Genomic DNA, 27,622 nt, shown 5'->3' with positions numbered 1-27,622 from the left:
AGATTCAGCTGAAATTTGTCTCATGAAAGGGAAGCAGCACTAGTGCTACCTTGTCTGTATCAGGATGTCATTTCTCCCACATCTTGAGTACTACAATGAAATATGCATTAGTCCAAAATAATGGAATACTTTATTTATGAAGAATAACATTCATTATAAGGGGAGGGGGAACAACTTGAATTCATACAAAAGAGTGTTAAAATCAGATGGCTATTTAGCAACAGTTTCTCCAAGACTATAAAAATTCACACATTCATTCAGATTTTAACCAACCAACCACTTTTAATCTGTTTAACATTTGAGAAAAATCATATGCTGCATTATCTCTAATACATGTCATACTTTCCTGCTTAGAAGTCTTGCTGCATTTTCCTTTATGGAATTAAGCAGATTCCACAGCAATGAACTGCACCTTTTCAAACTATTCCAAGATGAGAATCAGAAGGACTAATTTGCCCATCTTTTCATCCTTGCACAGCTCTTCTTATTCAGTCAAACATGAAATCTTTTAAGTATATAACCAAATAGTAACAGGGAATCTGCTCATACCTTATGTTGAGCTGACAGTAAGGCCAGCAGAGGTGTTCAGTACACCTGCAGACTGAGAGAGATGCCTCAATGCCCTAATAAGTGATTAAAACCTTACAGTATAGAAGAGGATGTCTAAGGTGCTCTCATGAGAAAGGTTTTTAAATGGTTGCTGTTGAGAAAACTTGGAGAGTATTTCTGTATTAAGAGCACCCTACCTGTTCCTATAAAGGAGAAAACAAAACAAAAAAAAAAACAAACTGAAGTTTTCAAAAGTTTAGAACAAATATCTTTCTTTCCCAGAAGCTGAATACTTAAAATTTGAATGTTCAAAATTTTAAAGTACATTTTAAAAAGTAAGTGTTTTTAAATTTTAGAGTACTGAAGGTGCTAGGTGTTTTAAGGAATACTTAGTGAGAAGAAAGTTCACCGTAAAGAATTGAAATTCAGTCAAGAATAACCCACACCTGTATCTAGTATTTTTTCTACCAAAAGTAGCCTTTCCCGTGCAGCACATCATCTCCTCTGGTCTTAAAAGGGAGAAGTCTAGTAATTAATATAAACATCACTGTGAACAAATCAGAAAGGTTTGAATCACATGCCACAAGACAGCACAGTCTGAAAGCCTTCTAAAATGGCATTTAGTGACTATAAGCTCTGTGTGAGTGGTCTTTATCAGCAGACTTCAAAATATCAAGTATTCGAGACACAGGCCATCTTTTTGAGGGGTCTTTTGAAAGCATTCTTTTGATTATGGGTACCTGCAAAAAGACAAAGTTTGAGTAAATTTTTTTTTAATGACTAAATAAATACGTTAACTGAAATAATGTATTAAAATACTGTACCTCTATTTTAAATTGCTTGTTGAAGTTCGGTGGAAATTGACCATCTCTAACATCCCCCCATACCTGAAATTCATACAAGATAAACAGTTTCAGTATGCTTTCATTAATTATACGCATCTCATTTTATGACCTGTATCATTTACTGAAGTAATTAAGAGAATACAAATCTATATAATGTAAGGCTTCTAAAAGAAACTAGCTACAGAAGTTTGAAAGTTTGTCATTTAGTTGTATTTCATTTTGTCTTTTTTATAAACTTGTCCCTCTGTAAGCTTAAAAGCTTCACAATCTACAGTGATGCATTAGTTGGCAAACCTCTAATTCATAGCTGTTATTCTGTTTTCAATTTAAAAGTAATGGTTTTGTATCTTCTTACCACATTAAAAAACACGCACAATATGAGAAGACTAAGTTTCCCACTTAGACAATGTTTGGATGTTGTTACTGGCAAGCCAAGGAGGCACGCTTTCTCCTTTTTACCTTGTTCAGTGTTACACAATTATTTCTGTGTCACTGCAGAAAATGCTAGGTGGAGTTCAAAGCAAGTAACGCTGAGGATTTCTAAATACATGCTTTCAAAAACTGCTGCAAGATAACAACTATTTTTTCACATTAGGGTTTCCAGTTAGTCTTGCCCTTTTAAGTTTGAACACTGTGGGACCGGGGGCATGTTTGCAGTTGGCTGAAAGCAGGCACAAGATGTCTTTAGAAAATATGACAAGGTAGCCTAACAGAACCAAGATCAATCTGTGAGTCAGACACTTTGATATGGTTTGCTTATATTGGCAAAGGGTCAAGCAACAATGTGCGTGATCTTCTGGGTCCAGTCACATACATGTATCTTAATTACTTTGGACAAGATACTCAGCATCTACATCCCTCTCCTGCAAATAGAAGTTTGAGCGTATGCGCTGTTCTACGACAAACTTGCAAAGAAAAATATAAAAAGCAGATAAAAGATACATTTTCAAGCAAAGTTTTAGTAACATTGTTTTCTTTTTGAAGTACCATTTTTTTCACTTGAAATAAAGCCATATATTTCATATCACTTCTGTTTTCATTTTGAAAAACTCCGTATGTTTTGACTTTGTTCTTGCCCCACTCACCAGTAAAGAAGAAAGTATGGCAGAGAATGAACTCTTCCATTCTTAACTACTGTTTCCTTAAATTAGAGCAATATTCTTTTCCAATACTCTGATCAAACAGAAAGCTGTATCAGAAATTTCATTTCTTTTTTGTATATACATTTTAGCTTTTTTACTCGCTTCTTTATTGTTAAATGTACATAGCTTAGAATAGTCAGGCTTTAATTGCTATGCCAGTAGGACTAAGTAAAATAAAAACAGTAATGTTATTAGATTTTAACTGAAGTATGAGGGATTCACAGGCCTGACATTTTTCCCTTGATTTGTGTCTGTAAATAGAGATAGTACTCTAGCTGTACAGGTTCCTTTTGGCATATAATTAGGATAAGATAGTAGCAGCAAGACAAAACGATGTCAGTGCAAGACCATTTTTTGATTTAAAGATTACATACCCTGTTTTTCTCATGATGACTGACCAACGCAGAAAGAATTTCAAACCAAATCAATCCCAGTGCATAAATGTCTACTTCCTTTCCGTATCTGTCCCCAAACTACAAAGATCACAACAAGAACAATATAGGTGTGAAATCCAGCTGGAAAGCGCTTCTTAAAAGCAAAATCTGAAATCAGTAGAAATTGGCACCTGAAGACTATGGGACTAGCATTACTAGATCTTCATATTAGTCTTTAACCCTTTCTGCTAGACCTGTTAAATAACAACTCTGATGTCACATTGAATACACTGAAAAAAAAGACTTCAACAGAACTATATAGTTAAGGCGTACTAATGTTTCTTTGTTAGAAATGATGAAACAAATAGAGGGACTCAAATGCTGCAGTTAACAGAGGTCCTAGGATACCTAAATTTGAACTGAAATACACGGCTGTCAGCCTTTCACAAGAGCATTCATTACAGCACACACCAGTGTCAGACCTTATACAAGTAGGTTAGCTAAATAAAACCATCATGTTTGTAGACTGCCTTCTCCAGAATAAAGTTATCCTTATATACAGTCATGTCAGAGAACTTCAAGCAGCTTGGTTGAGTACTGAGATTAGGGTTGAACACAACCAGTGCTGAGTTGATAATGCAGAATGCACACAAATAAGGCAAGTAATATAGCAATAATTACCTGCTCTGGTGCCATATATGACTGTGTTCCTCGGTTCTTAGTCAGTGTTTCATATTTCACAGAAGTCACAAGACCAAAGTCACCTATTTTTATTTTACCTTCATGTGATAGGAATATATTCTGAGGCTATATATATGTATATGTATTTAAAAAAAAAAGAAAAAGTAAATGAGTTAGACATTTTATGACCAAGGTTTATCATCAAGGATAATCAGCCACAGAAGTGCTCCCCGTAAAAATCTGGTAATTGTTCACAGAATTAGCTTTAAGAAGTCAGTGGGAAGTAGGAAACAAGAAAGTTCAATTAACTTCACTTTTAGACTTGCAAACAATTTAAAATAGCATATGCTACATTAACTTTTTTAAACTAGCTGTCACGACTGTATCATACTTCGGTGTTCTCCAGATGCATTGTGCATATCATCTGTAATATCCACAAATGCATTTTAGTCTTTAATCCAGGTCCTGGGATTTTATGCACTTGGGCAGAGCATGTAGTTTGAGTGGAATTTCATGTAAACCTATACTTTTTCCTAGGCACAGTAGGATTATCTGCACTGAATTAATTGCAGAGGTGAGGCTTACTACAGGCATCTCACAATATCACTTTGAGTTTTCAGTGACCTTAGCATTTTTACATTTGACAAAGTCATAAGGAAATGAAATAGAATTGCATTTTTATAATGAAGCTTTCCGAGCCATCTATCATTCCAAAAATGGTAAACTATATTTCTGAGTGTTATTAAAGCAAAACCAAACAGCCTCATCTTGTCCTCTACTCAAGGAAGAGCCAGTGGACTATAAGGGCAGGAGAGACTTAAAATTTTACAGGAAGTGATCTTTGTGTCAAGAATGCCCAGCACAGTTCTTCCCTTCAAGTATAACCAAGTCCACACACATTTATTAACAGTATCTATGGTGTCTCACCGCTACGCTATCTGAAGACTTCATTCATGCCAGGCACAAACGGACATTCATCTCAGAATGAAGAAAGCTTGAACCTATCCTGCAGTTGTGATTCTGGGAGATCTCAGATGGCCAAGCACCTAAGCTGACAGATCTAAGTGGGGATAAAAGTTCCTAAATTAAAATGCAGACAGACAAGATAGCAGTAAAACTTGGAAGCAGATTACAGCTAGTTTCCATGGATGAAAGACTGGGGCAGCAGATTCATAGGAACACGGAAAAGTAAGAGATAGAGCTGAGGTGAAAATAAAGTGGGACTAAGAAGGAAGAAATACAGAGAGGAAAGAATTATTGAGTGGAGACAGAAAGCATTTAGCGCACCTCTTTTTTCCAAATACCTATACAAATGAATGTATATTTGTTGTTCACTCTAGTAGCAATAAGCCTCAAAGAAGGACTGGGCTCTAGGAGGTAATGAATGTATGTGCCCGTGAGACAAGATTCTAAGAGCGGGCAGTGAACATCATCTGGAAGGACGCTGTGAATGCAAAACAGAAAATTTCAACCTCTGGCTCAAGAAGTGTATGAAGTTGAAGTTACTGAAGGTCTTGAGAGGAATGGAATATGCATCAAGATCAGCATCGCTGTATCAACTCTCGGTTCTAATACTCCTTAGGTATTTGGAATTAGTCACTATACGAGGACAATATCCTGAATCAACATTTAACGTGACCCACTACAGCCATTTTTAGTGTTTAGGAACACCATCACTCTTGTTCACAAAGTGAGTGTTTTAAAACTATAAGCAACATTACAGCTGGCATATGAAGCATTGAAGGCTTGGGATTTTGTCCTTGAAAAAATATTTTCTTAAGATTTTATGATTATGCATTTGTGGAGATGGTGAAATTGTACCCAAAGAACTAGCCTTCAAATATGTGTACGCAATACATGATACTAGAACAAGTACAATTTTTATCAAATTCAATATGCATTAGGATATACTATCCCCTTAAAATTTGACAAGTGAAAACTTCTAGGCTCACATCTTCCCTCTTTTGATTGTTTTATTACAAAAGATGGTACTTTTTCTAAGGGGCTGTCTCGTGACCCAATAACACACAATACACTGAAAATGCCTGTTAACTGATGACTGCTGGTTTTGGTTGTTTGGTTATTGTTTTAAGTGCTGCATTCTAAGGTCCTTTAGTTCATCTCCTGATTTTAGAATGAAATCCAGCCAGTTACTGGGAAAATAAATTGTTGTATTATCAAAAGAGGCATGGTACTAGAGTATATAATAGAGTAAGAAAAGACTAGAACAGTTCACATTTTTCTAAACTTCCAATAAACACTACTTTTATTGAAGATTTTAAAAATTCTTAGCTACCTATTCTACTTACCTTGAGATCTCTATGAATTAAATCTTTAGAATGAATATAGTCCACTCCTTTCAGTATTTGTAAAAATTTGTCTTGTGCCATCTTATGATAGGTTTCATTTTGTCCATTATTTTCAATCCATTTGTCCAGTGGCCCTTGTTCACATAATTCCATTTGGATGAAGAGGCAAGGAACTGCTATGGCCGAATTCTTACTGCAAACGAAAATTATATGCCGTATTAAAATTGACAAGATACAATTCTTCCTAAGCCACTGCATCCATGATTCCCAGGTTTTCCCAGTGGTAAGAAACAAACAAACAAAAAACCCAGCCACTTAATTTTTTTTTTTTTTTAATTGTTATTCTAGATTTAAAAGACCTTATACCACTATGTACTAGATCTAACTAACTTTCCAAACCAAGCAATCCCTGCTTAGTTGCTACATACCCCTGGAAGATTCTCTCTGCATCCTTGTTCACACTGAAAATTTTCTGAGTGCCCCAATTACCCCCCTGCCACATATGTAGAAGCATGTCCTACAAAGGAAGAAATAGCACAGTACTTGGGTCCCATCTTACCTTCTAGGAACTACTGCAAACCCCTGGCAGGAATTCACCATTATGTTCAAGCACAGCATTAACCTTCCTCTTACACAAAATGATCGCATTCTTTTAAATTTAGTCCTTTGAAGAAGGGGTGACCATGTTTTACTTACATGGGAAGTGTTCAGAGTCATGTTGGACAAGGCTTTGAGCAACTTGATCTAGTGAAAGATGCCTCTGCATATGGCAGGGATAGTTGGAACTAAGTGATCTTTAAGTGTCCCTTCCAACCCAAACCATTCTATGATTATATGATAAGCCTGTGAGTCTGAAAGTTGGACATTTAAATGAAAAACATTCACAGAGCTGGCAGCTTCACACTTTCCAGAAGAGTTCCCTAACTATCAGCCCATAGAATAGTCTGAGACTGGAGATGAGGAGGGAAGGGACAATATAGAGAGGAGGAAGCACCACTTTTCTGATTCACATTGTGTGATCTCGGTGTCCTGAAATAAAGTCATCTGAGGCACTGAAAGAACAACCATTATGTGGCTAAGGACCCTCTGCTTCCTTGAGGTCAGGGCACTAAGTGGAATTCCAGGCTGGGGTTTCAGCCTTGAGGATTTTTTCTTTCTTGTATCAAGTAACCATCTGAAATACGTGACACTGAGACTTCAACATAGTAATGGTTGGGTTTTCACATGAAACTTTTTTTTTTGCCTACTTTATTTCCCTTTTTTCTGAACGCACTGAACACATACACCAACCATAATTTTGAATGCATTGATATTTTATGGCTATATGCAGCAACCTACCTGAAAGAGTATAAATTTATTGCTATGAAAAAGGCTTACCGTAGAAACTTTGAAGATTTAATAACCTAACTTACCGGTAAAATTGTCACCTCTATCTTCCCAGAACTCTTAGTGCTGGAAGACTACTTCTACTGAAAGAGCTTTTAATTATGTATATCTACTCTCAATAGCTATTTGTTCACAACAGCAAAAAATTAGACGTTACAGTTAAAATGCTAATTTAGAGAAATAATTAAATCTACAAGTTACTGGATGACCAGTAATTCTAAAAAGAAAAAAAAAGTGAAACTTCCAATCTGGGATTTGGCAGCCAACTACCAGACAATTTTATTTTAATTCTAACCTCATATCTTTAATTCTTCATTCTTACACCTTTCTATAGATTCAGCAACTTCTGTATGCTAAGAGAGAGGAGAAAGATAAAATTACAAAATGAACAGTATTCACCAAGAAGGTATTTAATTATAAACCATCTACTGCTGAAAAGTACTATGCCTTATTTCCTAACACTAGGTACGTAAGTATCGTAAGTATCTGTATGCATTTATAGTTGAGTAATTTTGTATTGTAAAAATAAAGGCTGACGATTGCTTATACAAAATTCACTATGGCAAACAAGTTTGTGAGTGCAAACAACTGTCCTGCAGTTACCTTGATTCTGCATAAGTCATGTGGTCAGTCCCTTCCCAGCTGCAATAATATCGCACTATGTTTTCATGTTCAAGTCTTGCGAGTTCTTTCACTTCACGCATCACATTCCTATTGGGAGAAGAAGAAAAATCTCAAACAAAACAAATGGCATTTTCCTACAAAAATCAAAGACTCAGTTAACTAAAAGACATGATATCAAGTAGTGGTATACAGATAGTTTAACATCAATTTTGAAAAATAGCACAATGTTCTTATATGGTCAGAACTGTAATTGCAAATTGTTGTTTTTTTTTTCATTGGTTCAGTTATTTCAATTGCTAAAATGTTGTAACCATATTAGAAAAGCCTCACTCAAAAAATGCTGAGAAGGGTTTTTTTACATATACAGAAGTTTGTAAATATTCACAATGAACTATTAGTAAATTTGACCAACACTTCCTGTTGAATTGCATAGTGAAGACTAGCAGTCTTTACTGAAGAATCAATAAAATGTTTTTTAGTACTATCCCCTACAGTTTCATATTGTATCTCCAAATTTAAGTTAACTATTTCATAAGGAATTACTTGAAACTTTATAGATTATTCAAAAGAAATGCAAGTTCTTCAGCTCCTGTTGAAGTATTGTACCAGGTACCAGTTACAGAAAGTTACTTTTTTAAAAACTGGTATTACTCTGTGTGGAGATTTGTAAAGGACAATGTATCAGTCTTTATATTATATATTTATATTATATGTAAAGCATTTTTCAATTACAAACCACAAGATGTATTACTTTCATTTTTATCCATTTCCCTTAACTATAGTCATTATGAATTATGGATAAGTAAATTTTCAGACAAGGTACCCTGTCAAAAGTAACATTGCTGCTTTCAATGTTTTTATTAAACAGCAAGTTTTCTTTAAACAGATTCTACAGTATTAAATAGAACTCATAAAATTCTGCACAAGTGTGTTCAGAGAAAGCAGAGCTTAATAAATTACTTTCTTACTGCTGCATTTAAAATAATTCCAGTGCATGCAAAAATTAAGAGTTGCATGTGCTTTTCAGCTTTATGTAGAAATAAAGTTTATCAGAAAGACAGTTAAGAAAGAAAGTTATTTAAATGTTCCACATACTAAAAAGATAGTACAACTAAATAATGAAAAGCTTGATTAAGGATGTCCTAAAAGAAAAACAAGCAAACAACAAAAACAACACAAATAGGTATACAATCCTTACTTTATTAACTCAACTCGTTTGACTGCATAGGTTTTCTCATCAATCCTTGATGTTGCTTTAAAAACATTCCCAAAACCACCTTTACCAATAGGCTCTATATTTTTGTACTCCCGACGAAATCTTAAAAGGAAGAGAGAGTAAGAGAGAGATTGAGTTCTCCAACTGAAGAGTATTTAACATTAAATTTACGAGGTACGAGAACAATCTTGATAGGACTAATACTTCTGCTGAAATATCATTCTCCCGCAATAAGTGAATACATACAGAGGTCTAAATCAGTCTTAAAAATAAAAAAATAACAAGGGAACTCAACTCTATTATCCGTAGTTGCAGCTCTCATCTGAAACGTGAAAGAATGGGTTCCAATCCTACTTCTAGTAAATACTTCAAAATATATACAAAAAGAAACACAGTACTTCATCTGAGTGCCTACACCTATGGATAAGAGACTCATCCAGATTCTGAGCTTAAGTTTTGTTCTGTACCAGGCAGAACGAAGTTGGAGGAGATAAACTCCTTGTATTAGTATTGAGCACAGAGAACGTGAAAATATTTTTAAGAATTTGGTCCTAATATTCTTCAAAGTAACTTTGAACTTAAACATTCAACTTGAGGAATACCCTAGCTTCTAACATGATAATTCTCACATTTTTTCTGTCTGCTTCAGTCTCACATTTTACAGGAGTGCATTTTTATTTATATTAACATTTTCACCAAACAGGATGTCAGTAAGTGTTTGCCATCTGGCTTTTTATCCTAGGTATTTGTAAAATGGAGTTTCAATGTAGTTTCAGGCTTATTTTTCTTATAACTAGAAACAAGAACAAATTTCCTTTATTCTTGACTGTGATGAAGTTAATTTTCTTCACAGCCACTCACATGGTGCTGTGGTTTTGATTTGTAACCACAACAATGCTGGTAACACACTAATGTTAGCTGAAGAGTTCCTGAAGAGTTTTTGCGTAGCATATAAGCCTTGTCTGTCTGTTTCGCACCCTGTCCCTCCCAAATGAATAGACAAGCGGGTACGCAAGAGGCTGGGAAGGGACAGAGCCAGAGAGATGACCCAAACTACTCGAAGAGATCTTCCATGCCACATAACATCACATTCAGCAACAAAGCTGAAAGGAGAGAGTTTAAACAGGTTAGCCATCTTTTGCTCAGGAACTGAGTGTGGGCCTATCCATGGGAGGTGGTGAGTAGTAGCCTTCACATCAGTTGTTATGTTTTCTCTCTTCCAGTTCTCCTGCTCCTTATTAAACTATTTCTATTTTGAATCATGATTTTTCTCAGTTTTCTCTTCCCCTATCCCACTGAGGGTGAGATCTGGGGGAGCGAGAGAGTGGCAGTGTAGCACATAGCTGCCTACTGGGGTTAACCCCCAACAATTCTTCACTCAGTATAGCTTCAGTAAAAGAGTAAGCTATTCCTATATTCAGGTACTCTTTGAATGTTTCAGTGTAGACCTTGAACATACAAAATGTATACCTATGTTTGAAATAATGTTAAGCTTCTACAAAAATATGCTACTTGTGACAGTTAAATACACTTTAAGTTATCTAGAACAGTACAAACAATAAGATCCTGCATCAATAAACTGCTGCATTTCTCAAGAAGGAAAAAAAGGAAAAAAAGAACTGGGGGTCCTGGTGAACACCAAGTTGTTGACCAAAAGCCAGCAATATGCCCTTATGGCAAAGACCAACAGTATCCTGGCGTGCATTAGGTGGAGAGTTGCCAGAAGGTTGTGGGAGGGGCTTCTTCCCTTCTACTCAACGCTGATGAGGGCAGTACTGGAATACTGTGTCCAGTATTCCAGCTGCCCAGTACAAGAGAGACATGATCATACTGGAGAGAGTCCAGTGAAGAACCGCGTAGACAGATAAGTGACTGGAGCATCTCTCCTGTGGGAAAAGGCTAAGAAAGCTGAGACTGAGAGCCTGGAGAAGAGAAAGCTCAGGGGGAAATCTCATCAACATGTATAGATACTGAAGGAAGGGTTCAAAGAAAATGTAGCCAAGTTGTGTTCAGTGGTCCTGCCCAGTGCCAGGACAAGAGACAATGGGAACAAACCAAAATGCAAGAGTTGTTGTCTAAACATCAGGGAACACTTTTTTACTCTGAGGGTAACCAAGCACTGGATCAGGTTGCCCAAAGATGTAGCGGACTCTTCATCCTTGAACATATTCAAAACCTGTCAGGACATCATCCTAGGCAACCTGTTTTAGATAACCCTGCCTGAGCAGAGGATTGCATGAGATGATCTCCTTAAACCACTTCAAGCCTCAACCACTCCGTGGAAAAAAAAGGATGACAAATTCATACCATCTCCCTATCTTTTAAACTTTTTGTTCTAATCCAGACAGATGGCAAGTCCAGCTTATCATGAGCTATTCCATCTTTAGTGCTGATTTAATAGAAATTCTTGGATGAGGAACTTTTCCATACTACGATGTGAGAAATAAAAACATTATTTGCCAGTATTTCAGATAATAGATACTTATGAGGAGGCAATTTGATGGATCAGGAAGGATACTGATAATAGGCTGCCATAAACCAGCATATCTGGTAATTTTTCTCTTATTAAGGTTATGGATAACCTTAGTAACCTACATCACCGTGCCAGTAGAAGACAATGTTATCTCCTGTACTTCAGTTGAAATTTTGTTTGTTTGAAAGCTGGTAGGATATTCTTATCTTCACATAAGTGGCTTTTGGTTATAAGCATTAAATATCATTGCAAGTCAGTTGCCACAGTACATTTCAAATTTCCAAAAAACAGATTTCAAATATCAATTTTTTGAAGATGACTTTTATAGCAATATTCTCTCACATTCTATTATAAATAAATAAACTAGACCACCACACACTGTAATTACTATACAGATCTTAGAAAGAACTCCTTACCTTTCATCCACAGTATACTCATTGTCATCTGCTTCACTGTTATTTCTGCAAATATTTGACATCATATTTTTCTGTTCCTTGTTTCTTGCATTATCAAAATTAGGTGCCAACACTCTTTAACAGAGATAAAAATAAAATTTATAGTGAGCCATTTTTTCTAATATGTGATAAAAGAAACATACCAACTAAAAGTGGCACTTATTTGTTAGATATAAAAAAAACACCACAGTAGGTTTAAATATAGTTTATGGAAGATACAGTCTAGAAATAAACACATACCTTTTGAATTTTACAGCAGAACTTGGTACATTTCTCTACATGAAAAAGACAAACAAAGTCAAATAAGATATCCTGAGTATTTTTACTGTAATTAGGTTAAAATGTGGCTGTAAAAGTATCCCAAGATTTACCTGTAAATGCATTCATGTCTCATATTAAAAAAAAAAAAAAAAGTAGGATTTAAATATGAACTATACACAGGTCTTAAAGTCCTGTGATCCTCCTGTAAATTAGGAGGATCTATTCACTCCCTCGACGGTAGAGAGGCCTTGCAGAAAAATCTTTAAATTTTAAGGTCTGGACAATTTAACAAGAGCAAGTGCTGGATCCTGCACCTGTGACAGGGTAACCCTGGATCTATGTACAGGCTGGGAGATGAGAGGCTGGAGAGCAGCCCCATAGAAAGGGATCTGGCTGTTCTGGTTGATGGCAAGTTGAATCAGAGTCAGCAGCGCGCCGTCATCCCAAAGGGCCAACTGCACCATGGGGGTGCACCAGCCCAGCACTGCCACCAGGCAAGGGGAGGAGGTGTCCCACTCTACTCTGTACAATTCTGGATGCCACAATATAAGAAGGACATAAAACTACAAGCGCTGCTCCAAAAGTAATGCCTCCTATTTTATTATGTTGGCCCATGACATCAGAAGCAGATGTTGATGGTATGGAAGTAGAGGTTGAACCTTTCTGACAATATTCCATTAAATTTTGTTGCCATGGGACAGATGGCAGCAGAGGGATAGTCTAACAAAATGGCATCTGACATGGAAGCACAAACGAAGCAAAGGTGTTAAATTCAGTTCCTCCCTGTGGAAAAAACTGCATCCACTGGCATTCACTGATGCATGCTGAACATTTCTGGAGACCAAACTGTGAATGTGAGCAGTGAGGTGGTGGGTGGTGTGTTTCAGCAGTGGTGACAAAGACAGTGGTCACCTCCACTGGTGCAGATTTTTAGAAGTGCGGCATGCAGGCTCTTGTTCATCGCTGGCACAAATGCATAGCTAATGGTGGTGACTGTGTTGGAAAACAGTGTTTTGTAACTGAGAATTAGTGCAATTGTGCTCTATCTGATGCAACAATCTGTTGCAGTTTCCATGAAAATAAACAGGAGGCATTATTTTCGGAGTGACATATTACATATTAGAGAGCGTCCAAACGAGGGCTACAAAGATGGGGAAGTCTCTAGAGGGTAAGGAGTATGAGGAGCAGCTGAGGCCCCTGGGTTTGCTCAGCCCAGAGCAGAGGAGCTGAAGGGAGGCCTCATGGCGGCTGCAGCTCCTCACAGGGAGCAGAGGGGCAGCGCTGAGCTCTGCTCTTTGGTGGCACAGGGCCCAAGAGAAAGGCAAGGAGCTGCATCAGGGGAGGGGCAGGTCAGGCTGGGAATTAGGTAAAGGTTCTTCACCAGAGGGTGGTCAGGCACTGGAACAGGCTCCCCAGTGCAGACATAGGGTTTGAATTTGGGGGTGCTGTGTGGATCCAGGAGTTGGCCTTGATGATCCTTGAGGATTGTCCCTTCCAACTCAGGATATTCTATGATTCTTGCTCTATTTAGAGACTAAAATGTAATTATGAGGAAGACTATTTTTATACTATACCTGAGAATTTGAAGGCTTTTCAGATAGTGACATGTCCCGCGCTTTTTCTACCAAGTTTGAAGCGGAGTCTTTAAAGATAATACTCCTGTTACAGAAAATAACAATCTGATTTTAAGTGAAAGTAGGCAATCATGAACAACAACAAAAAAAACTTTCTACAATGAAAAATGAAACATAGAAATAATGCAAGCTATTAAACGAAAGACTTGCAAAAGCATTAACAGTCATGACTGATTTAAACTGCAAAACTTTATCAGGAAAGCTAGTGAAACAGTAACATATTGTAATATATTCCTCCATTTCTACGAAACCTAAAAAGTATGACATCCTTTAATTACAGAATTTAAATGCACAGGTTTGTTTCAATACAGTGCAGCCAGCTAAGAATAGGTTTCTTTACATTTCCACAGAGAATATAAAAGTGGTAGTGGTGATACTGTCAAATTAACTGCTAGGCATGAAAGGTTTGATGTAAGATTCTGAAATTACAAACAAAACATTATACGTGTTCATTTACTTTTGTTAAGGAAATTTTCCCTTCAATAGAGATGAAGATTTATGAAGAATGAAAAAGGAAAAAAAAAAAACAAAAGAAATCGGAATGTTGAGCACAGAAAAGTACTGAGTTATACTAAGTTCACAAATGTGTCACAATAGGAGAAGAAAAACATTGAGGCCCTGGAGCGTGTTCAGAGGAGGGCAACGAAGCACAGGCCTTATAGGAGCAGCTGAGGGAGCTGGGATTGTTCAGTCTGGAGAAGAGGAGGCTCAGGGGAGACCTTATCGCTCTCTGTAACTACCTGAAGGGAGGTTGTAGTGAGCTGGGGGTCGGCCTCTTCTCTCTTGTAACTAGTGACAGGATGAGGGGGAATGGCCTCAAGTTGCACCAGGGGAAATCTAGACTGGACATTAGGAAATTCTACTTTTCTGAAAGAGTGGTCAGGCGCTGGAACGGGCTGCCCAGGGAGGTGGTTGAGTCACCGTCCCTGGAGGTGTTCAAGAAACGTTTAGATATAGCGTTGAGAGACATGGTTTAGTGGGGTTATTGGTGGTAGGTGGATGGTTGGACTGGATGATCTTGTAGGTCCTTTCCAACCTAGCTAATTCGATGATTCTATGAATCTAATGAATGTTAGAAATGTCATGAAATAATACTCCTGATAGGTGTACCTTTATTCATTTTATGTTGCAATAAAAATCTTTCTGACAGAACTATTCAGTAAAGAAACTATTTTTTTAGGATCAGAACACATGATCCCCTAAAATCAGTCAATATTTTGTATTATTATCATATTGCCAATGAACTCAACTTACCGTGACTCAGTCTGAGTTGGCACTCTTTGTGAACCTCCTAATTCCTTTAATGTAGAACTAGAGTTTTCACTTTTCAGCTGAAAAAAGGAAGAAAAAAAAAAGAATAGTTGAAAAAATCACGTCAAAAATCCCTCATACAAAAACATCCCCTTCTAAGAGAAAGGTGCTAAGTGGCAGCTGTTAACAGCTTGAAGATTCAAAGCACTGCAAAAGAATGGCATCTGCCCAACTTCCACCCAAGACTAGTGAAAAATGTGGCCTTCACACAGTGAGCATTTCTCCACTCATAACGTGATCATATACAGACACAGTTGTGGGAGTCTGAGATCTATTAAAAATGAAGAAAAGAGTAACAGTCATTAAAAGTGAATGATTTCATTCAGCAACTGTCTGTGTGAAAAATGAGATGTCCAGAGGCTTTGGTACATGTAATCTGCATAACTGAAAATCTACCTATGCAGCTGTACAAAACAACAGTTACATGTCTTCAGCATCAAAGCTTGTAACAATTACACGTGTAGCTTTTAATGTTACAGACCAGAACCCAACAAGAAGTGAAAAGCGTAGAGTTCACACTTTAATAATATCCACCAACAAAAAATAATTTTAAAATATTTGAATTTGGAAATACACTGGGCCTTTCATATTTTCACTAATATATAAATTCAATTGCATTTTGTTTAAAGACAAAAAGATTTCTTTCCTCCTCTGTGCTGCCCTCCATTTATTCGAGTTATTTCATGTGTACTTCTCTGTACGCTTCAGAAATGCTTTGGGATCAGTATTAGATTTCTGACACTTCTGTGCATGTATGGAAATAAAATGGCTGTCACAAAGACAACAGCTCTGCTTCCTAAAGGACAGCGTTAGCAATTGCTTCACTAGAATCATCCCTGGGACATCACGCAAGTCAGGCTCTTTTGATTCTAACTCCTGCTTTTGCCATTCTCACACTTCAAAGATTACTGATCCAACAGCAGGCAGTAGAAGATTTATGCTTATGGACAGTCAGCTTGACAATACTTCACAGAACAGAAAACTGGCATATTCGAATAGGTAGGAATCAGAATTTTTTAATATACATGCATCCCTGAATGGCAATGTATCACACCATTTTCTGAAATACACACAGATATCAGCTGCGAGGTTTTTTAGTCCAGCACTTGAACATAAAAAAACTAATACATTTTACCAGCAGAATCCTGTAACCCAACCGACATAAGGTGGATTGTTTCCACCTTAAGTGGAATCCACGGAATATGTTTTATACAAAATGAGGAAATCTGCTTAAGAATTTAACTTAGTCTTAAGGCTAGATATAGCACATACTCTTAAGGATTCTTCCTCCTGTAGCACCCTATATGCTTCTCTTGCAGCAGCTTGTTTTGCAGCAGCTACAGAGTTTCCAGTGCCATTTCCATATACTTGACCACTAATTGTACAGCTACAAGAAAACCTGTAAAATATAACAGAGAATCAATTCTCCTTACAGCCTATATTACAAGTTTTAGTCTAATGACTTCAAACACTACAGTCGATTGACATTACAGAAAGGAAAGCTGATATATGCATCTTCAGGAGAGTATTTCCAATATATGTTTAATGTAATTAATAATGATAACTAATTTTCAGAAAGTGAGTATTTAACACTTTTTTTAAAGTTAAACTCCTCAAAGTATCTTATCATAGGCACCCACAATCACAACTTATCCATCATGTAAGCTTTAAAACAAATGATTTGGCAGAGAAAGTTTTCCAGCAGATATTTTCTAGACATTTAAAACACGCATATATTCTTTATCACCCCTCAGCTGTCATTAACTGGAACATCTGTACAACTCACTGACCGCAATGCATATGGAGACAAAGGCAGTCTCTCCTTCATGCTTGGTTCCTAGGGGTCTTTGAAATACATGCAGAGAGGTCCATAGAGGTGCCAGAGAACCAACCAAGTGAGAGTTTGTAAATACTGACTATCATTATATCATATCATAGAATCATAAAATGGCTTAGGTTGGAGGTGACCTTAAAGGTTATCTAGTTCCACCCCCTTGCCCCGGGCAGGGCTGCCACCCACCAGCTCAGGCTGCCCAGGGCCCCATCCAACCTGGCCTCGAGCCCCTCCAGGGATGGGGCACCCACAGCTTCTCTGGGCAGCCTGTGCCTGTGTCTCACTGCCTTCTGAGTAAAAAATTTTCTCCTAATACCTAGTCTAAATCTCCCCTCTTTTATTTTAAAACCATTCCCCCTTGTCCTATCATTATCACTCTGTGTAAAAAGTCAGTCTCCCCCCTGTTTATAAGCTCCCTTTAAATATTGGAAGGCCGCAACAAGATCTCCCTGGAGCCTTCTCCAGACTGAACATGCCCAGCTCCCTTAACCTTTCTCCATAGGAAAGGTGCTCCAGCCCTCTGATCATCCTTGTGGCCCTCCTCTGACTCCACTCCAACAGCTCCACATCTTTCTTGTACTGGGGACCTAAGGCCTGGACACAGTACTCCAAATGGGGTATCAACCCATCTCTTCTCCCAGTTGAACAGACTCAGTCCTCTTAGCCTCTCCTCTTATGCCCTGCCAATCCCTTCTGAACAGTCAATAGCACCCTGTTCCAGCACTCCAGCCACGGGACTCGTCCCATGAAGTCTTGCTGATACCAATAACATCATAGCTTTGGGGAAGGACCACAGCTTCCAGTTCATCCCGTTCATTCCTCATACTGCATGCATTGGTGTACAAGCATTTCAGATGTGCTCCTGAACCCACAGCACTCCTTGGAGCAGCACAGATGATCCCACTAGCCTTGCCACTTCAGATGGTATTGTACCATCCCTTGGATTCAAATCAGTCTTCCTAATGGTATCCCCCCCCATTCACATAAATCTTAGCTTTTATCTAAAGGTAAGTTAGTAAACGTAACGAAGTATCAAAAGCAAGAAAGAACACTAAGTACACCTTACACTGGAGCGTGGGGGTCTCCGGTACGGTTTCTGTTATTGTAATCTACCAGGTACGATTTCTTTTGCGCGTACTCATTTAGCATGCTGACGTAGTCACGTTGAAGTGGCGCATCTGCAACTAGAGGAGGTGTCACTGGTTCTGGAGAATGCGCATTCGAAGGACTATCTTGCTATAAGGCAAATAGAATAGATAACTTAAAAACTTAAGCTTAATAAATAGTTTAACATAAACAGCACATGGAAAGTAATACAGCTGCAAGGTTTTCCAGCATTTCAGAATACTTCTAAGAAATTCCAAATTTTCATTAATGTGCAAATTTGGACACGACAGAGGACAGCCACCACAAGCTAGAATTATTATATTTTGAATTTCAGAAAAAACATCAGTTTTCAAAGTATTTTGGCAGGGTGTGCAACAACCTCATACCGTATCTGCCACTCCTTTTAGCAACAGGCAGGGAATGAGCAGTGCAATGTCTCATAAAAATAGTAAGGACCAGAGCCAAGAAGAGGGATGGCAGCAGGAAACTGCTGATGCTGCAAGGGCTGCAACTGCTCCTGTGCACACTGAAGAGGGGAAAGCGGGACTTCTTTCAGCTGTCTCCTGATGAGGCAGCATCAACAGTATATTAGCAACTGTGTTAAAATAACGATGGTGACACGGTAAGAAACGGAAATGGACAAGGGAAGATTTCACACAAAAGTTGCTAAGGAGCATTCAGAGTCAAAAACTAAAATAAAGAATGGATAAAAGAGAAAAAAAAACACCTGGCAGAAAATAGAAACAAAATGCAAACGTAAATAAATCAAGACAGTATAGAGTCAGTTATACCACAGAGAATATAATGACAAGAAGAATGAATCAGATCAAGTGAAAGTAAGCCATTTTATGAGAAAAGTGGCAACAGACACTGAATAATAGCTTGTATGCGTTCTGAAGACTTTATATACTGAACAGTTGCCAAGACGGTAAAGGAGCACCGTCCACTCTGGACGCGCTAAGGCAGCTTAAAGGCAAATAAATTTCCTCATCTTTCTGTAACAAAAAAAGGAGGGAATACTCTTGATATTACCCTGTAGTAGGATAATAAATAAAATAATTAAGAGGTAAAAAAAAAAAAAAAACAGTAGAAAAACAGTGAATATGAGAGAACAAAGTCAACATAATTTACTGGAATCTCTTCTAAATCAAACAATGATAATTTATTTGCTACTTTCAGAGATTCATCTTCAGCCTTTGCTAACAAAATAAATACATAAATCATACAGCTTACTCACTTTTTGTACAATCATGTCCCACGTTTTTGCTGCTGCTGCTGCTTTTGCTTCCTTCTTATTTTTACCAGCGGCTATACCATATTTTTTACCATCTATTCTAACCATAAGCGTAAACCTGCAATAAAGGAAACTTTCCTGTAGCATCGGTACGTTTTGTCTCATATACACTTTAAAACTTTTTCAGATCAAATTGTAATTTTATTATGTACAAAGCACTATAAATTACCTGCGGAGGTATCTGAGCATTCGTGTGTTTTTATTACATCTAACTCCCAGTTATCATAATTGTTTACATTAAAGATTTTAAAAAACATCTCCTCCCTAACCACAGCTGCATGTTCTTTACTAGTTCTAACAGGGTTTCTAAAAGCAAAATTATTAAAGAATGCGTAAGGTCATCGCTGTTACAAGGCAAGGTTGTGAAGCCCTAATACCGGTACACATCTCAGCACTGCAAAACTACATGCAGGTTAAAGATTAGCTAAACCTGACTTCACTATTTCACATTTCATCCAGAAATGACACTATGCTTACCTTTCAGAGAGTACTGCAGGCCCTACTTAGTGACTGCAAAAAACGTGTCTGCTGTTCCATAAGTTATACATTTAAAGTCAGTCTCCTTCTGCCTCTTTAGGTCTCAAAAACATAGTACAGACACATTAGAGATGCAGAATGGGATTACACAGTCACTTCAACTCCAGCATAACTGCAGTCACTGCTGTAGAAATACCAACAGCCAGTCCTGCCCTTGTAACACCCACCCACTGATCCTTCCCACCTCTGGTGCACAACCAATCATGCCCTGCTGCTCAGGCAGCAACACGGTGAGTCAGACCACGGAACTCAAGAGTGACTGTACTCAGTCAGCTTGGGGTGGAGCCAGCTTTTTTCGTAGAAGCTGGTATGGCGCTGTGCATACGATTTGTGATGATAAAAGCGTTGATAAGGTTTTAGCTATTGCTGAGCAAGGTTTACAGTGCTTCAAAGCCTTTTCAGCTTCTCACTCCGCCCTGCCAGCAAGGAGGCTGGGTTGCACAAGGAGTTGGGAGGGGACAGCTGATCCCAATCGACCAAAGGGTATCCCATCCCATACCATATGACTCAGCAAAAAAGTTGAAAAATAGGAGGAGGAAGTGGCAGCGGCAGCTTGGTGCTTTTCCAAGCAGCCAATAGTGTGATGAAGAGCTGCTTTCCTGGAAATGGCTAATAATCTGCCTGATGATGGGAAGTAGTGAGTGAATTCCTTATTTTGCTTCGCTTGCACATACAGTTTGCTTCAGTTTTCTTAACTTTAACTCCCCAGTTCTTCCTCATGTTTGCCCTTCCAATTCCCTCTGTTGAGAATGAGCACCAGAAGCACCCAAGAGGGTCAGCTTATTATTGCAGCCCAACATTGTGCATTCTACTCAGACCAGCCTGAGTCATCCAGGACTTTCTAGATATTTATCTAGATAATATAGACAATATAGATATATTAGATAGACATAGATAATAATATAATATAGACATATATAGATAGATAATATTTATCTAGATAACACTATCGCAGCTCATGTCACCCACAAATACAAGACAGCAGGTTGAATTATATTTTTAACAGAACATACAGAAAAATGGAAAAGTGCAATAAATTGGATAAATGAGTGAATTTGAAGTGTATGCACATTCTTTTCCCATGCAATCCCTTTGGAAGTATGAATTGCATGGGAGGAAAAAAAAAAAGATAGTAGATCAAGACTTGAGGGTTGAGTAATACTTATTAATTTGCTCAGGGATTGCAGTCAAGTCTGAGAATAAGCCAGCACATAGAGTTCAGGCTGGCAACAGGAGACCACCACTTAAAAGAAACATCGTGATTATTAGAGTAAGATTTGTCTTCATGCAAACTAGCAAAGAAGAAGGAGATATCATAGATGTTGGGTACCTATGATCTGAATTTGTCTCTAAAAATAAAAGCAAAACAGTTTAAGTGGAAGACTGTTCTCTTGTAACAGACAAGCAAAAATGCCACACAAAACACGTTGGTAACCAAACAGTTAATGTAGACCCAACCTTCACTCTTAGAAATTAACAACATAAATCACAAAGCACTTCGTCAAACTCAATAAAAAACAAAGCACTTAAATTGCCACATATCATAAACCACTGTCTGCAGTCCACACGCCTCCTGAGATAACTCATGACAAAAAGCATCAATGCAATACAACTGCCAGCAATGGGTGCTCCCAGTAAGCAGCCATTAACTCTGAGGTGAGTTTTCCCCTAGGCTCTCCATGCCCAATGACACCTTCTGCACCCACACATCGCTGTTCGCAGGCTGCTCTCTGCCACACTTCCAGCAAATCAACTTCTGTTGACTACAGTCTTCACCCAGTTTATCCCTAGCGCTGATGTTTGTTGGCATGCATGGTGAACTTACTCAGGGTGATGAGATGGGCCTGTCTTGTCCACCTCGACATAATCGAGCTTGTATTTATTCTTTTGGCAGTAGCTGTTGATCTTGCTCATACACTCCCGGTCCATCTCGATGCAATATCCGAATACCAGAAGATTCTGTAGAGAAATATTCAGGGCCGTGCCTGAGCCTCACACAGCACTACAGAGACAACCCCAGTTCTGCCAGAGGACTGCTGTGACAGAGGACAAAATGGTGCCAGGAGAACGGTCACAGAGAATTAACTCCGACTTCTAATTCAAGCCACTGGTTTGCAACTGTACTTTAGACTTACTGAGATAACAGATTCAGAAAGCAGAACGGCGAGTTTAGTGATGAAGGATGATTTCTCAGCAGATTTCTGGAAAAGAAGAGGTTGAATCACTCACTGGATGCTGAGAGAAATCAGTAACGTTTCTGCAGACAGAATTAAATCTGCTTCCTTCAGGGCAGAACCGAGGTACACCAGCCCGTGCTCTCAGGCTATGAGGCTGCCAGGCTCCGTGACGTGCACCACGGCAATGACAGCGATTAGAACAGGCACCGCGTGATGTAAACAGGAAAGAGAAACACTTAAAAAAGCAGATAAATCAGAAAGACCGTCTCAGTGACGGTTACTTTTTAATGGGAACTCCGGGCGGACCCCGACCAGCCCCGCTCCCCACGGCCGCCCGCCCTTACCTCCGCTGCCGCTGCCGCCGCCGTGTCGCCCCGCGTCGCCCCGAGGTGCCGCACAGCGGTAGGCGGGCGCAGCCCCACTCCCCGCTTCCTAAGCAGCGCAGAAAGCCGGCACGAAACGAAAACGAAAGCGAAAGATGGGCGGGGAGCGCGGGGCGGGCGGCTTCGCCTCACTCACTCACTCATTCACTCACTCACAGCGCCCTGCCGCGCCGGGCCGCTGTCCGCCTGCGGCGCCCCAGCCCGCTGAGCGGGCGCTCCGGGCTTACACCTCGGGATCCGGACAGCGCGGCTCGGGGTCGGCGCTCGAAACCGTGCGGCCGCCGTTGCTGTGAGGGCGGAGAGACCCTTTGACAGCCATTCCTGACCAGACTCCAATTCTGAGTTACGTAACTCAAGAAGTAGACTTAACAGAAAAAGAGGCCGCTCAGGCCCCGCTCCGCTCCCGGCCCCGCCCTACGGGACTCCCTTCCCCCACCGAGGCCCCGCCCAGCGCCGGGGCGGGCGCAGTGCTTGGCGGCCCCGCCGCTCTGTGCCACGCACGGCTCTGCGCGCTGCGGCGGCGGGCGGAGCACTGCTCGCTGCGGCCCTCGGGCGCCGGGCGCAGAGGCGTCGCCATGGGGGTGCACGGCGTCAAGGCGGTCTTCTTCGACCTGGACAACACGCTGGTGGACACGGCGGCGGCCGGGCGCCGCGCCATCGAGGAGGTACGCGGGGGCGGCCGAGAGCGGGAGCGGGGCGAGCGGCGGTGTCCGGACGGGCTCTGTTGTGCGTTGCAGGTGGTGAACGCCCTCCGCTCCAAGCACCACTGCGGGGAGGGAGAGGCCCGCGGGATCTGCGACAAGGTGCAGGCGAAGCTCCTCAAGGAGTGCCGCGACCCCGCCAAGACGTGCATCACCGACCTGCGGATCTCGCACTGGGAGGAGGCGATCCAGGAGACCATCGGCGGCGAGGCCAACCGCAGCCTGGCCGCGGAGTGCTACTTCCTGTGGAAGGCCACCCGGCTGCGGCACCTGACGCTGGCCGAGGACACGCGGGGCATGCTGACCGAGCTGCGCAAGGCCGTCCGCCTGCTGCTCCTCACCAACGGCGACCGGCAGACGCAGCGCGAGAAGATCGAGGCGTGCGCCTGCCAGCCCTACTTCGACGCCATCGTGGTGGGAGGCGAGCAGAAGGAGGAGAAGCCCGCGCCCTCCATCTTTCACTACTGCTGCGACCTCCTGGGCGTGCAGCCGGCAGAGTGCGTCATGGTGGGGGACTCTCTGGACACCGATATCCAGGGAGGCCTGAACGCTGGCCTGAGAGCGACCGTCTGGTTAAACAAATCGATGGCAGCCCCAGCAGATGCCTCCCCAGTGCCTCATTATGTCATTTCCTCTGTCCTCGATCTTCCGGCGGTGCTGCAGAAGATAGAGCACAAGGTGAATGCTAAGTTAGGGACTGACCGTGTGGTGAGCGGTACGGAGGCACGCTGAGGGCTGCAGCGCGGCAGGGACCTGTTGGCTGTGCTCTTGCTAAAAATCTGACCCTAGGATTTTGAACTCGTGTATGCTATGTTTTCTTAAACAGCGGGTGGGCGAGGAAGAACACGGTTGTCAGTGAAACAGGGTAAATACAGAGTACTGGATTAATTTAAGGGATGCAAGCGCGGTTAACTTAAAGTAACTGCCTGTACCTGGAAATTACTTTGACGGACTGTGGCTAAAATATATTTGTCTCTGACCAAAGTCCCTTGTTTCTATACTGGAAAAAAAAATCTGAATGTTTTGATCATTCGGTGATGGTTATTTGCTTTGCTGACCTGTAAGTTCAGCAGAAGCTTCAGTTCAGACCTTGCTTGCAGCACATAAAACACAAAGGTGAGAAAGTGTTTTGCAATTTGCAGACCTTCGCAGTCCATCTACAGCGTATCTCAGAAACTGAAGTGAATTTTGCTATTCCTAAAAACGGAATTTATTGATAGAACTTATATAGCGAACAACTAGGAAGTGATTTTTCTCTGATCCCTTTTCAAGTTTTAGCATTTTTTTCAGTCTTTGCAGTGACTTTTATGGAATCTGTACCTGTTGCCAAAAGTACTTCAATGTACATACAAATTTGCATTTGTCCAGGGGACCATTTATCAGAGGAACTCAGTGGGTAAGTTTTTACTTTACATCATCTCGGTGCTACAAAAAAGCAGTGTACTTGTAAATCAGATTATGATTTTTGTTGAAATATAATTGATACAACAGAGATACTTTCAGTGATCATTTTAACCGTACCGTAACTTCTTTGGCAGTTCATATTATTGTTCTGTCTGATTTTATTAGAGAATTTTGATCAGACTCTTTGGAGAAACTGTTCTTGGTCTTGCTCAGGTACATGACCACTCAGATTCAGCTGCAGGATCAGTGCTTTTTTTGACCGTTTGAATGGCACTGCTGTACAATCCCTCCTTACTTCCATTTCCACATGTGTCTCATGTGATTTACTCCGGAGAAGATGCGAGTTAGTTGTTTGTAAATGGCTTTCATAACGCTTTTCCAGGAAACCAGAAAACTTGGAAAATGATGTCATATGTATTTACAGTGCTGTATACAGTTTCATGGTGTGTATGTGCATTTGGTGGAACATTTGAAACTAGATGTTATTGACATCACCCTCTGAAACACCAGGATTTCTCTTTCCCAGATTATTATTTTAATAATTTAAACTTGCTGTACTTCCTGTACTTACAACAAAAGAAATAAGAAAATTTTGGGTGAGTGTACACAAGAAATGTATAGAAAAAATGTACCTTTGTTTACGTGAATTTTAATTGATGCTGTTAAGAAAGTCTAATGTAGTGTCATGGATTCTGTTTAGAGGAGGGTGTTAATCTGGATTAAATTACTTGGCAGTGAGTATAATTTCCATCAAACTAAGTTTTGCCTACCTTGAAATAGGTTGACATGTTTGTTCAAGTTTGAACCTCGTTCATCAAATCAACACTTGGAAATGGTAGAACTATCCGTGTTCTTATTGTCATCTAGCCAAGACCTTTCAGATGCTAGGATGACTGAGAGCAGAGGCAGGTTCCACTTGTACCTATGAGGAAACAGGCATAACTCACAAGTGATATAGTGAGTTGCCACGTGTAATGTGAGCCAGTGGGACTGACTGGACACGCCTTTGTTACTGGAGTAAGAGGCCTAAGTTACAATTTTATTTTGCCTTTGGGAGAATATGTGAACAGTCACTGTTGTATAGCTGATGGGCAAAACATTGCTAATAACGTTCCTTGTAATGAGCAACTGAGAGAAAAGGAAAGAAGATCTTTGAGTCTGCCAGGAATATTATTTAAAAGTAGAAATATATCCAAAAGGTTAGATGAATCCCTGAAAAGATAGCTTAGTTGAAGTAATCTATTTTAACCATACTGAGGGAAAACAACTTTGTTTACAACAGTGCCCCAAGGTAGCAGCAGTTTAACTGCACTGTTTGCACGGCATCAGGCTAACAGAACTTGCGTCAAAATGAGGTTTCTGAACCAGCTGTGATGTAAAATAACAAGTAGTAGTAATTCATGTTTCTGTCTGTGGGCTTGAAGGATATTTATATGCCAGGTTACCATTTTTTAATGTAAGTTGAGGCTTGTATTCTCTTGCTGTTGCATCATTCTGAAGTAAGATGCTGAGCCTGCTCGTTGTTTAAAAGGTCTCTTGTTTTATAAGAGTCCATTCTTTGTTTTGCACTTGGTTTTAGCCAGTTATTTTCTTATATTTATGATCTATGAAAAAAATGCTGTAACTGAACACTCAGGGGATAGCGTGGTCTGTAGAGGCCACACCTAAATACACTTTTTTTCCATTGTGAGTACTGTACCAGGCTGGATGTGACTACCAGCTTCCAGTTAGGGCGATGTTATTTTGATGCTGCTATAAAACAAGAAGAAAAGATACAAGGTATTTTTCCATCGGAAGTCTTCCTAGAAGCCGTTACCCAAAAAACTGGATTAGGTATCTGGAATATCTGAATACTCAAGATGGTTTTCCTTGATGGAGCTGTTACAGAAAACCAAGTGAAAAATAGTTTTATTAATGGAAATGGAAAAGTAAATGTAATGGTGTAATCACTTTCAAATCAGAAGTAAAAAGAAGTGAATAAAATTGTCTGTATTCAGTTCCAGTTAAGTTCTGGTTTTGCTTAGTGATATGCTTTATTAGATAAGTTATCTAGTTTAAATTATACTACCAAAACACACTTAAAAAAAGAGAACAGGAAATTCTATTTATTTTTAATCGCATTTTCTCAGATAAATATCTCCTGAGGTTAATCTTCAGTAACTTTGCCTTCAGATTAAATGAACTGTAACAACAGTATACTAACTGTATTTAAGACAACCCATGTACTAGTCTAATAAAAGTATTTTGTTTATAAAACATTTTGTTTAGCACTCTTGCTGTAGGTAACTGTGTTTTTTCTTTTGTAGTAGCACAGAATTAGCTTCAAAAATCTGTGACCTTGATATTTAGATGCATTGAATATGTGTAGTTCTCATCATTTCAAAGGTTGAAGCAATAATTCTGCATGTTTATACTTCTTGGCCTGACTGTGTAGACCACACTGAATTCCTAACAGTGGTTCATTGCTCGTCAAGTCTGACTTGCCAAGAAAGCATTTGGCTGTGCCACGTGTGTAAAGTACCACAGACCTGCGTGTCATAGTGTCTCCGTTCTTGTTCAGGGGCTTTGTATGTGTAAGGTGTTAAGCTGCATAGTGGCAGCATCAGAAATGGGGATGTTTTTTTTTACGTGTTTGAAAAACTTCAGCACAAAATTAGAGCTCATCAAAGTGACTCAACAAATGTAGTCTTCTATTTAATGACAAGATTACCCACCTTGTTTACCAAGGTATAATCTCTTTGGATTTCAGCAAAGTTTTTGCAACTATTTCTCACAGTGTCCATCTAGATGAAATGTCCAGCATACAGCCAGATAAAAACATAATGCGATGGGTGAACAATTGGCTGACTGGTCAGGCCAAAAGTAAATGGGATTACATCAGGCCGAGGGCCAGTCACTGGTGGGCTTCTGCTGGGCGCTGTTTTT

General features: G+C 39.7%; 2 protein-coding genes across 9 annotated transcripts; one reads left to right on the top strand and one right to left on the bottom strand.

Moving 5' to 3' along the window:
• On the bottom strand, positions 104 to 22,994 carry EIF2AK2 (eukaryotic translation initiation factor 2 alpha kinase 2). 7 transcript variants are annotated; one of them, XM_021393128.1, is made up of 17 exons: positions 22,554 to 22,994; positions 22,168 to 22,233; positions 21,858 to 22,068; positions 19,439 to 19,553; positions 18,161 to 18,330; positions 16,533 to 16,659; positions 15,204 to 15,280; positions 13,890 to 13,974; positions 12,295 to 12,329; positions 12,016 to 12,129; positions 9,109 to 9,228; positions 7,890 to 7,997; positions 5,901 to 6,093; positions 3,592 to 3,717; positions 2,911 to 3,009; positions 1,374 to 1,436; positions 104 to 1,289 (listed from the first exon to the last, which is right to left on the bottom strand). In XM_021393128.1, the coding sequence occupies exons 3-17, from the start codon at positions 21,959 to 21,961 to the stop codon at positions 1,170 to 1,172; spliced, it is 1,656 nt and encodes a 551-aa protein (XP_021248803.1). In that variant the 5' UTR covers positions 21,962 to 22,068; positions 22,168 to 22,233; positions 22,554 to 22,994; the 3' UTR covers positions 104 to 1,169. The 7 variants fall into 7 exon arrangements, with proteins under 7 accessions (XP_021248803.1, XP_021248802.1, XP_021248801.1 ...); XM_021393127.1 differs by having other exon boundaries at positions 21,858 to 22,065; XM_021393126.1 differs by having other exon boundaries at positions 21,858 to 21,991.
• Positions 23,047 to 26,955, top strand: NANP (N-acetylneuraminic acid phosphatase). Of its 2 annotated transcripts, XM_021393135.1 has the most exons (2): positions 23,049 to 23,257; positions 23,330 to 26,955. In XM_021393135.1, the coding sequence occupies exons 1-2, from the start codon at positions 23,168 to 23,170 to the stop codon at positions 24,023 to 24,025; spliced, it is 786 nt and encodes a 261-aa protein (XP_021248810.1). In that variant the 5' UTR covers positions 23,049 to 23,167; the 3' UTR covers positions 24,026 to 26,955. The 2 variants fall into 2 exon arrangements, with proteins under 2 accessions (XP_021248808.1, XP_021248810.1); XM_021393133.1 differs by having other exon boundaries at positions 23,047 to 26,955.

This window comes from Numida meleagris, chromosome 3, assembly GCF_002078875.1.
Source record: "Numida meleagris isolate 19003 breed g44 Domestic line chromosome 3, NumMel1.0, whole genome shotgun sequence".
Classification (NCBI taxonomy): domain Eukaryota; kingdom Metazoa; phylum Chordata; class Aves; order Galliformes; family Numididae; genus Numida; species Numida meleagris.
The sequence above is the reverse complement of the archived record's forward strand: the minus strand, read 5'-3'. Positions and strand labels throughout refer to the sequence as shown.

Excerpts from the sequence above, each read along its gene's own strand:
- NANP (XM_021393133.1), top strand. The coding sequence starts at position 23,168 with ATGGGGGTGCACGGCGTCAAGGCGGTCTTCTTCGACCTGGACAACACG.
- EIF2AK2 (XM_021393128.1), bottom strand. The coding sequence starts at position 21,961 with ATGGACCGGGAGTGTATGAGCAAGATCAACAGCTACTGCCAAAAGAAT. Across the intron at positions 12,330-13,889 it reads AAAAGCCTTCAAATTCTCAG|AGAAATGTACCAAGTTCTGC; the intron begins GTATAGTATAAA and ends TTTTTCATGTAG. Across the intron at positions 7,998-9,108 it reads AAACGAGTTGAGTTAATAAA|GAATGTGATGCGTGAAGTGA; the intron begins GTAAGGATTGTA and ends TTCTCCCAATAG.